The sequence below is a fragment of the Melospiza melodia genome, chromosome Z, assembly GCF_035770615.1.
Source record: "Melospiza melodia melodia isolate bMelMel2 chromosome Z, bMelMel2.pri, whole genome shotgun sequence".
NCBI lineage: Eukaryota > Metazoa > Chordata > Aves > Passeriformes > Passerellidae > Melospiza > Melospiza melodia.
Window position 1 is genome coordinate 15,107,533 of NC_086226.1, and position 15,270 is coordinate 15,122,802.

Below are 15,270 nucleotides of genomic sequence, written 5' to 3' on the forward strand. Positions count from 1 at the left end.
ATATGATATTCCTGATTCTACTGTAACCAGGATTTCACAGACAAAAGAACAATGAGACTGTCCCGGTTGTCTGAGAAAGCTCATATTAAGTCACATACTGTATGGCATCTGCAAAACACATGCACATATGTCCAGCTATCTCCTCAAAAAGACTTTATTAATGCAGTTCCCTTAGATCATCCCACAGTGATGGCAATCGTAATACCACTGTGTCAACTACCCAGTTAAGTAAGCTATGAGAGATTTCTCCCTCATCTGCTTCTAAAGGCCTTTAGTCCTCTAACACCCCTTCTTCGTGTTCCCCCCCACCCCTTCACCTAATCTGAGCTGTCTGGCATTCTGAGTCCAGATTTTAGGCATTATTAGAGGTCTTCTTACCCAGTGTAGTACTGACCTAACCTAAAGTATGTTTCCTCCCCAAGACACTGCTACTCCTACTAACATGCTGCAGCAAGGAGCTGCCCATAGCCATGCATTTATTTGCCTTATATCTTTTTGCAAATTTTTAAGTGTGAATGTTTTTCTTTTCCTTCCTAATAAATTCACCTTCCAGGTTAATTTTTGATCCAGAGGAATTTTAGTTTATTTTTCTTTGTTTTTCTGCATGCTGAATGTAATTAAATGGTCTGTCAAAAAAGACAATGTCAGGCAAATTGAATCATCAAGTTCCTAAAGTTCCGAGAAACCCTAGAGTCATTCTGGAGCATGGGCTGTAGCAAGGATTCCACTCTGGTTTGTAGAGGCCAGAATCCGGCCTCCTGTCTACTTTGCCTTTCAAACAGCAGCCCTATAAGAAAATGCATCTTAAGGCTAAATATAAGTCAGAGAAAAGATGACTCAGCTCTGTGCATAAACATTTAGTCATTGTGATAGAAAGTTGTAACAGATAAATCTATATTTGAATTCAGTTTTTATCTCAGTTGTATGTTACTCACTATTGCGCACATAGGCTCACATGTAAGCTGAAACAGCCACAAAGGGCATTGAGACTTTTGGGTAGGATTATTTCAATACTCTGCACACCACAGAACAGAGTTTATAGCTCTATTGTATTTGTTAGAGAACATCACTTCCACTCTTTGTAAAAGCCACAGGATTCTGGCCTTCGTTCCAGTTGCTGGCTGAGGACACTCAAGAGAATTTGTTCTGTGGGCCATAACTATCAGTTTAGCGGAAGCAGACAGTTGAAGCACTACTTCTTGTCTGCATAAAACAGAGGAGGAAATGATCTCATTTTTCTTTCAGTTTGTGAGGGATGATGGATTGCAATGCACAGTCATTGGAGGCCGCTCTTCCCTTAAACCTCCTAAAGAAAAAGGAGACCAATGTAGACTAACACATAGGGTGACACTGGAGTCAGGAGAACCTCTGTCTGGGCAGGCCGAACTGGATACACACCTCCCTAGTGGAAATAGCACCTTCTAATACAGAGCAAGAAGCCAGGTGATACTGTTACTTAACACTCCTCTTAAACCTTATTGATTACTAATTGTCAGGAAATCTACTCTGATCTGCTTCAGCAGCCTTTGGTGAGCACTTGCAGTCAGTATGGCAAAAGAATGAGGGCACAGAGGTTACATAAGTAACTGCAAGAATCTAACTGTAACTAGGGGGTTTTGCTTCTTCCAGGTTTTCTTTTGAAATGCTGGCTTTTTTGGTTTTGGTGGATTTCTTTATGTCAATTCAAACTTCGTAAAAATTGCAAAATATTTTTGCTTGACAAAAGAGAAAGGAATCTTGATTTGTGAATAAACTTATACTGAAATGTCTCCACTTTGACCCAAGAAATTAGCCCTCGCGTGACAGGGTGAATGATAGTCTCCTCCCTCCCCACACTTCTAACTTGCTCTCACCTTCCCAGAGGTGACATTGATCCAAGACTGTGGTCAAAATTCAGTGTAGCTGCTTGAGCTGGTACTCAAGATTCTTTAAAAGTGCCACTACAGAAGAGCTGAACCCTGTCTTCTCTTGCTTTTGCCTGGTTTGACAAAGAGCTAGGAGCTGCCACTGTCACCATTGAGGACTGAAGAAGCTAAAGAAGGAAGTGCTATTAAAAAGTTTCAAGTGTGGATTGCACCTGGCCCTTTTATGGATGCAGTCCCATTCCACAGAAAATACTGGAATACTCATAGTGGTAGAGGACACACCTGGAATTGTACCAATAGGTTAATGCTTCACGAAGGAGATCATCCTCCTCTTTTCTGATTGATTGCAATAATTAAATTATCATAAACTCTTACTTCATGCTAGTATCTCAGTTAGTGCTAGTAGTACTGATGCCTAAATATTTTGCTTTTTATGTATTTTCATATATTTGTAGCTTTTTAGACTACTATTACATAGTTATATAGTTCCTAGTATTTTTCTACCATTTCTCTTAGATTTTAGAGTAGTAAGTTAACCTTCTAACACATTCTTGAAATACTGTTTATTTTCTTATTCTGTCTTATTCTTAAGAAAAAGAAGTCTGACAAGGAGCAGGCTTCTGTTTTCTGATCAGAATCTGAGGAGACACAATATGAAATGGGGCAAAGAAGTCCTAGATCAACTCCAGTGGGGCGCTATCCAGAGAAAATAACCTAATCAACTACTCTTCTAATTGGACAATATTTGTTAGTTATGCTAATTTGTTAAACTTATAAAAATTGTAGGAATCCAATGCCATGTGAGCTCATCACCACCAGGATACCTGGAAATTTCCAATAAAACTCAATTTTTTATGTTACTATTTTAACATTGCTGCAAGCATTTTTTGATATTAGGACAGTGGGAGTAGTCAACATTAGGAGAAGATCATCCTCTTCTGCTCAAGCAATCTGTGGGATGAAACATTTGCATCATGGTTTCCAATGCAACAGCCACAAAACACAACAAAGCACTTGACTTTTGAATTGCTTCATATCTAAAGAGAAAGACTGAAGTTGGTGGGGAGCTGTTGGTTTGTTTGTGTTGTTTTTTGGGTTTTTTTTAATTGGTTTGTTTTGGGACTTTTTTTTGAGAAAAAGTTGCCTAGTGTCTGTTGAGCCAAATGTTTCTTACTCAAATATCTCATTTAACTTGCTCTTGTGTATTTGAAGAATGAATACAGCTATATAGTAATAGAGATACGTAAATGCAGAATATTCAAATTGTTTTAAGTGGCGTACAATAGCCATAGGACCTTTACATGCATTTTGGACTACAGAATGTAAAATTTGAACAATTTCTTTTGAAATCCATAAATAATATCTGTGCCCATGTATTTGCAAAATGTGATAGGCTGTACAATTTTAATCCTTCTCTGAAACTTGTTTTGCTTTGACTCTCCAGGAGTTCTCAATATACACAACAGGTTAAGTATGGCAGCCAGAATCCACCTTAACTTGCTCTCCAGGTTCAGTGTATCCAAGATCCAGTTTTAATAAATGACCTTGATTGAGACCTGCCTCAGGACATCAAACTGTAGGAACAAGCCTAAATGGAAATCCAATATTGATTTCTCTCTCCCATTTAAAAATTGAACTAACAGGATGCTTCTTTCCATTTGCAGTGTAAAGACTTTTCTGTTTGTGCATAATACACACTGCAATTGATAATGAGACTAGGCTGCTGATGAGTAGTTTCTGGACTTGTGGGCTTGATTAATGTTCAGTGGCCACTGAGTTGAGCAATAAATTACTCCAAGTTGTTACATTCTGCTAGTCTACAGTGTCCACCACAGTTAAGACTTGATTGATGTGAGTTGTTCCCAACATCTGCAAGGCAATTTTTCTTATAAGAAGTCACTTGCAGAAGGATCCATTCTTTGTGATTTGCTGTGCTTTCAGCAGAATGATGGAAAATATGACTGGGAAAAACCACCTGAAACTATCTAGCCAATTCCATTGGGTTGAGGCATGATTAATTCTAGTGTACCATTATGAACGCATGTCTTGATTGAGATAGTTTAGAAATCACTAATAATGGAAAATCTAGCATGTCCTCATACAGTTCATGACAGCACTTCTTGGAGCAGTTAAAAACCGTTTCCTAACTTCTTACCTAGAACTGTCTGGGTGTTATTTTTTGTCCTATTCATCAAGAATTTTGAGGTACTTACAAATATTCAAAAACTATTACATTCCTTCTGCAGACCTTTTTTTCTTTTAACAGAGAAAACATTCTTGCTTCCTTAATCTCCCCCCTTAAGTATAGCTTTACAAACTTGAAACATTCTCCTTTTTTGGGGTGTTTCAAAGCAGTCCACACTTGTCACATGATGCAGAAGCTGAATTGGGATGGAATATTCCCGCTAAGAAGACTGAAAAGATCGCTTTCTGTGATCTTTTTAGTTTTATTCTTCTACATTCTAGTGTAATTTGCAAAATAATTAATAATAACTAAATGATAACTAAAATAATAACCAATCTCTACTCTATCATCCAAGTTTTGAATAAAAATATCAGATAGCACTTGATATAGAAGAAAACTTGAATCTTGGCTTCCAGCTTGATAATGAATAATTAATATCTACTCTTGAGGACTAATTGTCAAAAAGGTTTTTATCCACATAGTAACTTTAATATAACTTTATTAATTTAGCTGTGAGAAAACCCTGTGAAGTTTTTGGTACTGTTTTACTGTAGTTGAAATCCACGATATAATTTTTTTCTGCTCCTTCTGGAAGCTTAATTTATTTCAAACACAGTGAATATCCTGACTTAACTAATTTGTCCCTGAAAAATATACATTGGTTGTCAATCATGTTTTTGATATCTTGTGGGTACTTACCTGCACATTTTCTCTGAGAGACACTCCACAGACTCATCAAAACAGAAAAATAAATAAAAATGTTCCAAGGAAAGAAATGCTCTACCTCTTTTTTTCATCAATTATTAGATAGTTCATATTCTGACTCAGACCAACCTCCCACTGGGCTTACTATTGGAAGCAATCCTATTTTGAATTTTCCTATTGGGAATTCCTTGGGAGCACTACAGCAAACCGCCCCTTACCATTTTGTTGAAAGAAAAACATACACAATAATTCAAATTTTAGCCATTAACTTCCTGAACAAAATGGTAATCTTTAAAAGTCTTGCAATGCTAGCAGACTTCTACCAGATATTTTTATTAAACTATTTCTGTAAGCCCTCCAATACATATAAATGTAGACATCAATGAAACACAAAAGATTACTTTATTCCAATTTCAGTATTTGTACAAACATTATTAATATAAGAGGAAAGATTTCTTACAGTGTAAAACCAGAACTTCACTATGGGAGCATTGTAGAACTCGTAGATCTTTCTTCCAATGGGGATCATTCTGTGCCTGCTCTGAACTTCCTCATCCTCCTTCTTTCTTGAGGACTCTCCATTGCCCCGTCCAAGCATTGCCTACAAGAAAGATATATTTACGTTTCTTTCTCGTGAAAGAAAAATTACACAATTTTTTGAAATGTCAATAGGAAACTGTTCTTGATCTCTAGACAAAACCAGGTGACCACAGCTAGGCATAAAATCCTTTGCTTTCAAATTACCTTTTTGCAGGGAGGCTTCTCTTTCATACTCTGAAAATGGAAAGCTATAGCTTTAGCCTCAACCCTCAGCTTGAGAGGGTGATTCCTGGCAAAAAATAAGTGTGATTTATTTTTAATTTTTGCGGTGTGGACAGAAACACTTTTACCTGATAACAACTTTATGTGGTGTACTTCTATACAATAAACAGATGCAGACAGAAAACAGGTAAATTTTGGTTTTAAACAAAGAGAAGTTCATAAAGCTGAGATCGAGAGAGAACAACAAGGGAAAAGATGAGTTGATAGTCACTGAACTAGAAGCAAAGGAGACAGTGGCACTTTACAGGTTAATCCCCGGACCTGTCCCAGGCTACGATCCCACAGTGAAGCTTACATGGATGCAAGAGGACTTACTAGTAAAGCTCACTGCGGCAGAAAGGCCTTCAATTGCAATATTCATGTACATGATTTTAACTTCTTCCATAGCGAAGTTCCAGACTGCTCATGCATTGCCTTTCCTGGGCTTGATCTCACAGTTACCATTTTTTAGCAAATCAGACCCACTGAGAAGCTACACTGAGCTAAATAAACACATACATAAGAAGTCCCCAGCTATGAGTGCAAACCTAACAGTCAAAAGAAGGCAATATTTTGTTTGCTTACCCTTAACTTTCATTATCAGCTGCAGAGAAATGGAAGAACTAAACTACAATCACTGAGTTAAGCACTAAGTTAGTGCTTAAAAGAAGTTCCTTTGTATTTGAAGTGTAATGTGACATATTAAATGTTCATTCTGAAGCAGTTATTTAGTGAACAGTAGACTAAGCCTGGATTTTAGCTCACTGTGCCTTTTGCAAGTTCTTACTGTTTAGTTTGTGGATGCAGCACCCTGCACAGGAAATATCTGCAAGAATTGAGACAAATCTAAGTATGGAGGGACTGCATAACAATGCATCTGTTTCCGTGCTTCTATAATGCTTTCCTACAAGTAGATGAAGGCATCCTTGTGCTTTTGTATTACTTGAAGCAAACCCTCACCATCCGTGAAGATAGCATTGTCCTCATTTACAACTTAAATGGTGGAAAACCAAGGGAACAATTAGATGCCAGACGTGTAGTCCTTCTATAAAAAGGTCCTTCTTGTCTCTGTATCTGTGCTCTCCAACTCAACAGGATGCACAGCACATACTTAACTCTTTGGCTTCAGGTGAGCTATCTGATCACTTTCTACAGCCCTGCAGGAACTGGGGATGCATTTCTCACATATTTAAAAATAAGAATCACAATTTAACCTTTTCTTCCCTTTTCCAGCCTCATGTGGAGCTATTCATATAGGTCTTTTTCCTGTGAAATAGTAATTTGTAATGATAAACTTTTTTCAGTCAGTGCAGATATTTGTAAATTATTAGGACTGGGCTTGGTCCATATGGCTTCTTCTCTTTCATTTCATCATTTAATTTAACTTAATTTAATTTAATTTAATTTAATTTAATTTAATTTCATTTCATTTCATTTCATTTCATTTCATTTCATTTCATTTCATTGTTTATTTATTAATTTCATTTATGCAAAGTATTATTAGTCTAGTATTATTACTTTCCTTGTGAACCCTTATACTGTTGAATCTGACAACATACAGATGTTGCTGTGCACGTTTTCAATAAATACAACAAAAATTCAGGACAGAAGTATACTGCACTAAAACTAAGCTGCTGTGACTGTCTCAAAAACTAAAGCTTGCTTTGACCAAGTTAACCTATTTCCTTTAGTTTTAATGGCTGAAGATTTTTAATTTATTTCCCATAAATATGGATAAAACATAACCTATTAAAAATTTAAAGGTACCTCCTGTTGGCTCTCACAGAGCCCATAAAACACCTTGAAAGTCCATCAAGACTTTTATAAAAAAAGAAAAAGACAAAGTGGCTATTAAGCAGAGGAGAAGGGTTTTTATGGTTATGAGACTTACTGAGTATAACCACAGTAGCAGAAGTTACACAACACCCACAGAAGATTTCATTACCTGAATTCCACAAAATCAAAGTGATCCTTTGATCCATATCATTGATTGGGTTTTGGGGGGGGAAATTTGAATGTGATCGGAATGCTTTGGGAACACTACAGCCCAAGAAGGTAGTAATTTGTTTGCCTCTCTCTACTTACTGAGGCTGTTCTGGTAAAACTGCTGTCTGGAGCTACAGAGTTTACTGTAGCTTTTCCCAAGGCTTTGTCTCTGCTGTCCCCTGGTGCTCAGGAATTTTGCAGCAGAATGAAAATGAATGCTGCCTCCTTTAACAAATGAGCAATGCCGTGCTTTAATGAAAGGGATTATTTTACAGAGTTCAAATCCTTCACAATTTTACAAATTTACAAATTCTGAGACAGACTTAATTCTCAATGAAATCAGTGAGTTGCGGGTATTTTTATAATAATGCTCTTTCAATATCTGGACTTATGCTTTAGCTTGTGAATTCTGATTTCCTGTTTGCTACTGCTTTCTTCTTGATAACAATGTGGTAATTTTGTCTCATTACAATTATTTTTGAATTAGTTCTATCATATAATAGTACCTCCTTCCCTCCCCCATGCCACAGATGGGGAATTTCTCTGAGATGGCTAGGGATTAGGTTTGACCTGATGTTCCTGACTGTTAATTATACCTCAGTATTAACAAACTGAAAAGCTTCCCCATTAGAAAGATTCAGAAATAACCTATGTAACTGTGTTAACAGAATAATTGCAGTGCCAAATGTGAACAAATGTTTTTCTTGGAGTGGGATGCAGTAGGGTGGGAACAACTCAATACACTGCTCTGTGTGGGCGGCATCTCTTTCGCTAATACATGATTTTGTCCATGATTCACCATGAGTCATGCAAGGTAAGCTTGACAGCAGCTCAACCTCGTTGTGAAGTACAGTACAACTGCATCATTTTAGCCTGAAGGGATTGATGTTTTCATAGTTTTTACATGGAGATTTTATTAATCTGGTTTTTGTTGTTATTGTTGGGCCAGATTTTGTTTTATGTAATTGAGGACTGTTTGCTGATAATGAACTATCAGGGGAGAGTTTTGGGTTGTTCATTTTGTCATTAATATATGTTAACAATCCTATACTATGCTTATGTGTTTCATAATTAAAGAACAGGAATGAACACAGGCTCTTCCAATTTCATCTTGAGTGAAGTCCACATGCTCTATAGAGACTTACCCCAGTTCACAGAGAACTGGTGTGGAAATTAGACATAGCTGTGTAGAAACACCTTCCTCAGCACACCCTGCTGGATCCTAGACGGTGTGTGAAAATGCTGCCCCCATGGTAGTTGTTCTAGGATTACTGTTCTCTGCCCTGAAACACTGGTAGAAAAATGTTTTAATGTCTTTGATTGACAGACATATAACATTAGATTTTGCACATGCTTGGTGGTTACAGTGATCACAGAGGAACAGGACCAAAGTGACAGGAGCTCAGAAATCCTGTCTGCTAGAACTAGACCTTGCCAGGGCCCATATGTGGTGGCAGTGGTGGTGGTATGGAGGATTTCCAAATTCCTGGGAGGAAGAGAGAACCTCTTCTTATGGAAAGGGTCAGCACTTCCTAGACACCACTAGCCGTGTCTCCCAATTTTGCTTTCCAGACGAGCTGAAGGGGAGCCTGGTTGCTGGTGTGTGAGGTGCTGTGAGAGTTGTCTCCCAGCAGGAAGGGTAAGTTGGGCCAGGAGCACTAGGACATGGATCTTCAGACTTTTCTGTGCTAATAACTGTATTTTTAGTGATATGATTATTATTCTGTTATTTCCTGCCATTGAGAAAAGACTAAGTACACATACTACAGATGAATTAATGTGATCCCAGAGGCCAACAGAACTAGCTGTGCTGCTGCTGAAAAGTTCTCAGACTAACTCAGTGATGTTCTGGAAGACCAAACTTCCTATTCATTGTGGAATATTGAGGCAAAATGAAAAAAACAACAACAGAAACACCTTTTAAAGGACTTAGATGTGTTCTGAAATAAAACCATTTACTGGGGAGCTCTAATATCTAAACAATAATGCACTGAATGGGGTTAAGGATGCTCCTAGTTATGGCTTCCAGAATGCTGAGTTTTCTGACTTACCTGAATTTCAGCAACTAAGGCCTTGATTGGGACACAAACAGAAAATATCCCTGGCTGTTAGACTTTAATGCCCTTCTACTTCTCTGTGTTTAATATTCAGGATTAATGACTCTCACCTCCATACATAAATTGTGGTAAATTTCTTGGTGCTGAGGAGCACTGACAAGAGCAGTATTTCAATGTATTTTTGTGAGTAGCTGCTATAAGCCTGTTTCTTAGCATCTAGGTGTAAAGAAATGTGGGCCTATCGCTCTCATGTATCTGTTATAAAGTTAAGAGCAGTAAATAACAAGTAATTTACAGTGAATAAACACATCTTCATAGTATATCCACATGTTCAGTCACCCACCTGACCCTTTAAGAGGAGCATAAAGCAAATACATACTTGCAGCAGACGCACCCATGTGGAGACTTAACTTCACTGTTGCTGTAGTCTGCTGATCACATTATTCTGTGCAAATGAGTTGTAAAATAGGGAAAAGATGATTGTGGCCCTGTACCTCATGCACTCTGCAAAAGTGCAGTACAGAAGAAGAAACTGAATCCTTGGCCTGTCTTTAGTCACCTGGGCTTAGTGCAAGACACACAGGAAATCAATGAACAGACCTTGCCTAGATGAGACCTCTTTGTCTTCATTTTAGCAGAGAGAATATGGGTGTGACATGATGAATACAGAGACTTGAGAAGTATTCATAGGGAACGGCTAGAAGGAGAATCAGGAATACTATTTCAATTATATATTATTTGCTGGAAAAGGAACTTTGAGTTAAAAATGATTTTTTAAACTTTGCTTTTGTTTGTTAATCTTTATGCTGAACAAAACTCAGGGTAGGTGAGTGACTAATCTATTGATTCAAAGTTCAGCAATGGATTAAACATTTATGATATTCCAGTGCAATAAATTATTAATCTTATTGAAGTATTTATAAGGTATCCTTAATATACTAAAGGATACCATGGGTAAGTGGAAACGTCACAAAGGGACTTCCCAAAACATCTTTCAGGCATCCTCTGATCAGTGGAAAAGAAACCTGACCATTATGCCAGATCATTTGACTAAGGCTGGAACAGTATGAAACTTCAGTCTAAATTATTTTCTTATATTTAAAATATGTCAGGTGGCTAAATGTAATTGCCTGTGGCATCTAACCACAGACATGCCAAGAACTCTCTGCTACCAATTCGTCTCTGCTCACCACTGAGGGGTACCTGAGTGAAACAGCTGTGTTAGAAGTTCTACAGTGTGGTATAAATTATATGCAGAAATACTAAGTGAGCAGTGCTGACCAAAGATATTGTTTCTAAACTTGCTGGACTCCATGTGAAGAAATATTATTTTATAGAAAATGTTTCAAGTGCCTGAAACTTCACTAGAGTGATACACTGAATTTGAAGGAATTAAGGGAAGAGCCAATGACAGAACAGACCAATAGGACTCTCAGCACAAGGAAGGGAGAAGTGAGGGAACATCTAAGGTTCATCTGGAATAGCAGGTCCACTGTACACACCATTTATTTGCAGCAGGAGTCAGAAGAGAAAAAGGAAACAGTATTGTAGACAAGAAACCAGGAGCTGGGATAGCTACAGCGGGATGGAAAACACATCTTTCCCAAATCTCTCCCCATTGCCAGGTAAAAGGCAGCTTGCAAAGTGCTTATTTGATTTGAATAGGCACTTCATAAGGGGATCAGAAGCCAAGGGTTAGTAAATTGCAATCAATAGCTAATGAGCAGAGAATGCCCCATTGCTGCTATTCTGGCTTCTGGTCCTTCCCAACAGCCAGGTTCTTGCCTGCAAACGGGTCCTGTAGGTGGGTCTGGTGGGCTGCTCCTTCGGCTTGCCTGTATATTGGGTCCTGTAGGCAGGTCCTTCTGCCTGCCTGCAGTCGGGATCCTGCGGGCAGCTCCTGCTGTTTGCCTGTGGGAAACAGTCTGGGTTTTTCTGTTTTTGTTTTTGTTCTTTAACTTAATCAGGCAAATCTCTTTTATGTCTCTACGCTGACCAACAGGGGCAGAGTTTTAAGCCTTTCAAAGACACCACAATCAAACCCAAATAAACTCAAACCAAACTTGACTAAGGCAGATGTAATACCCTGTATAATAAAAAACGAAAATGTGTGAGGACAAGAGACAGGAGGTAGATGACTTGTGCAGTTTTCAGAGCTTTAGTTGTCTGATTCTTCGTGGTGTAAATTATTCCTCAAAGGCTATGCTGCTAATATTGACAAGTGTCTGCTTACACAATTCTGTTGGATTGTAGAAGGGGAGCTGTCTTGCTGCTTGCTAGTGTCTTCAGTGGATTAAAGACTGGATCTGTGTGTGAAAGGCAATGACCACAAACACAAAAAGAATTTTGGACTAAGTTTTCATAATTTTTCTGGCCTGTTTGCACACTTGCCTACTCTCTAGTGAAGTCAACTAAAAGAAAAAAAACCTCTGGCTTCCATGAATGTTTGGGCATTTCCAACCAAAGGTGAGCCCTTTTCATACCAGAGAGGTCATCTATCTTGACTGAGTGCTTCTAAAATCTAATTCACTTAGTTGAGACAATGTGGCATCAAACTGAGTCAAAATATGAGGATATTTGAGTCAAAATATGAAGATATTACAGCACAGCATCTCCATGCACTGCTGCAACATGGAGGCAAATGATGGCAACTTGTGTGGCTTGAGTGAGAGGAGTGTGATATCCTATCATGTGCTATATTTAGCCATCAGATGTTCTGCAATGCCTACAGAGGCAGGAATTACAAATTGACCGTGCTGAGGCTGATGATTTATTGTGAGCACTTACAGTGAGTTCCATGTCTTCCTCATCTTTTTCTTTCACTGGCTTCTCTGGTTCTTCTGGATCTTTTTCTTGAAGATGGATCTCATTGGCCTGGGTCATGTAGGGCATATCATCTTTGTTCTTGAACTCCAAGCTGAGGATTGAAGGAGGAAGTAGAATTCCTAGAATTACCTAAAGCAATAATAATGATAACAATAATCATCACAGAAAACAGATTATGGTCATAATGGTTACTTAGCATCAAACAGAACAACTCCCTTGGGAGATTTAGGAAAAGAAAGATACATGCACATGTGAGTTTCTATGACAATAAAGTATTTGTTATCGGGGGTAATGTTACCAGAGCACTGAATCAAAGCATGTGACTTCTACTAGTGCTGCTGTGAATGCTCTTGAATGTTTTATCTACTTGCACATCACTAGGTGCGTAGTGATACATACTAGAATATATTTACAAAATAGTATATAAGGTCAAAAGTAGGTGGGACCATGTAGGTGTACAGACCTACAAATGTCTGCATTTTACATAATACAAAACACCAGTATAAACGACACACAGGGAGTATTTATTTCTACAGAGAGGGTTAATAGCTCTTTGTGTCCATGCTTAATGTACACTGGCAGTCAATGAAGTGCAACTGTGTGTGGATCTGAGGAGATAAGGCAAAGCCAGCAAAAGCAAATGCTGATGTGCAGTCTCCTCAGATTATGTTCCAGTAACAAGGCAGCTGTGTAATGGTCATGTTAATGTCAGCTCTTTCATTTCTGCCTTCCCCCTCTTAGATGCCGGACTGTAGAAACCACTAAAATTTCCTTTTCGGGATTTATATGTAATGAACAATGCTGGGGTTAAACCATTAGTACAAGTGAACAGACATCACAGTAAAACAAAGCAAAGTCTGTATTCACAACCACAATAACTTCTCCTGGTTATGCTGCAATTTGATGGAGAATGATTTTCTGATAAATCTCTCCCTGAAAGAGAGTAAAACCAGATAGTTAACTTCTTGGCAGGTTAGAGAGGATGCCTGTGATCATCATATCAGCAGACAGCTTGTTGAAACCATTCAAAGTACACAATGTACTTTGCAGGTAGGGTGTTCAAATGCTGCACTTAGCCTTGGAAAAGCTTCCTGCACTGTGCTGTGCTCACAAAATGATGGGTCCAGGGAGAGGAGGTTACAGGCAGACCTGGCTTCACAGAAAGGCTATTTTTAAGAGCAGGTAGGATTAACAGCTGCCCCTAGCCCTTCCATTGGTGCCATACATTCCTAGCAAGAATCTAAATAATTATATTCAAACTTTCGACCGTTTGTCAGTTTCAAAGGGAAAAAACTGTTCTTGGGAAATAAACCATGACTCATGCTTGCAAATTTATTTCTTTGTCAAGCTGCCTCATGTAGCTTGTAGCCTTCTCTAGCTTTAAACAAGCTCTGCTAATGAGCTTCATTGAAATAAAATACAGACTAGAAACTGAGTAAAGGATCCTTGTGAAGCCCTGATGTTAGAAGAAGCTGAAACAGAGCCTGTTACCTTCAGTTATGCGTTATGAAAGAAAGGTCTATTTTAGGGCTTAAGAAATGCGCTGAAAAGTGGAATGCATGCAGTGGGAAATCAGTTGCTACACTGTCCTCCATGTACCTATACTGAATTTCTGCAAAGCTAAACAGGGAACAAAGCGGCTGTCCCTCTGAAGGATAACAGGCCTGCGAGTTCAGGAAATAGGTAGGAATGTCTCCAAATATGAGAAAGTTTTCTATCTGTAGCAGATCAACGTGTATACACAGGTCCTGCACAGGATTGCTATCAGCCACTTGCTCTCACTCACCACTGTCACTGGATTAAGAGCCAGTCTGGAAGCAATGTGCGCACTCCTAAGCACTCTTGCCATTACTGAACATCTTTTCACATGGCAACACAGCTGAGTAATTACACAGGCAATTAGTGCAGAAGAGAGAATCCCTTCACTGAAAATATTACTCTGTGATCTAGGAGGGAGAGGCAATTGCTGGGTATGTTCTGACTGGTGACTGCTTTGGTGAAACATGCCAGGGACTCAAATTCATCTCAGAATTCACTTTGCATTGTTAGCAGTTTTGTCAACTGTGGAAGTAAAGCTGTAACAGCTTTGAAAACTAAATTATCCTTTAAACCCTCTAAAGAAGTCCCTTCAGATGCCATCAGGAAGATTTGCAAGGGTTTGTGAGGAAATTTGTGCTGCTTACTTTGCCTGTTCTGGGAAAGGTTGTCAGATCAGCACCTTTCACTGATGGTTAATTCACTTACACTTCCTTTTCCCTTATTTATCTTTAAAACTCTTGACTAACTCCTCAAGTATACAGGCAGGATGACACAATAACCTTCTAGCTCAATTCTTGTTCTGATAAATGATGCCAAAGAGGACTTTAAGAAAGCAAATGAAAAAATCTAAGCTGTGTGCTTTGAACTTAGGCTTACAATGAGCCCCATCTGAAAAACTGAGTGCAGGAAGAATATACCATGCTTAATATCACTGCAAATAAATATCTGAAATACGGTTACTTTAGACAGTTATTACTGATTTTTTGTGAAACGTGTCACCATCTATTAGAATCCTCTGAATGTTAATTTTATTTTAAAACAGGAATGACCTTTAGGCCAGAATTTTTTCGCATCCGGAGACGACCCATCCACATGTCAGTGAGCAGCATCTGGCTGCAAGTGTGAGCGATGAAGTCCCTGTGCTTGGCTGCCACTGCAAGCTGCAGGCACGTGGCGTTGCTCCAGTTCTTCAGCTCATAGGTCAGCAGTTTCATGGCCAGCTGCTCGTCCTGCTTGTATGACTGGTCCAGCAGCTCAACCGCCAGCTGGCCGAAGTCCCTGCAACAGAGGGACACAGAGGAACCCC

General features: G+C 38.7%; 1 protein-coding gene across 7 annotated transcripts in view; it reads right to left on the minus strand.

Moving 5' to 3' along the window:
- The window catches only part of TRPM3 (transient receptor potential cation channel subfamily M member 3), a 416,081-nt gene that overhangs the window by 38,339 nt on the left and 362,472 nt on the right, over positions 1 to 15,270 (minus strand). For 5 of the 7 annotated variants that reach the window (XM_063180477.1, XM_063180478.1, XM_063180473.1 and 2 more), the window contains 4 exons: positions 15,014 to 15,242; positions 12,387 to 12,554; positions 11,385 to 11,510; positions 5,216 to 5,356 (listed from right to left, as the gene is read on the minus strand). In XM_063180477.1, the coding sequence (XP_063036547.1) occupies positions 5,216 to 5,356; positions 11,385 to 11,510; positions 12,387 to 12,554; positions 15,014 to 15,242 (664 nt within the window). The remainder of the gene's footprint in view (positions 1 to 5,215; positions 5,357 to 11,384; positions 11,511 to 12,386; positions 12,555 to 15,013; positions 15,243 to 15,270) is intronic. The other 2 variants (XM_063180479.1, XM_063180481.1) reach the window with 1 other exon arrangement.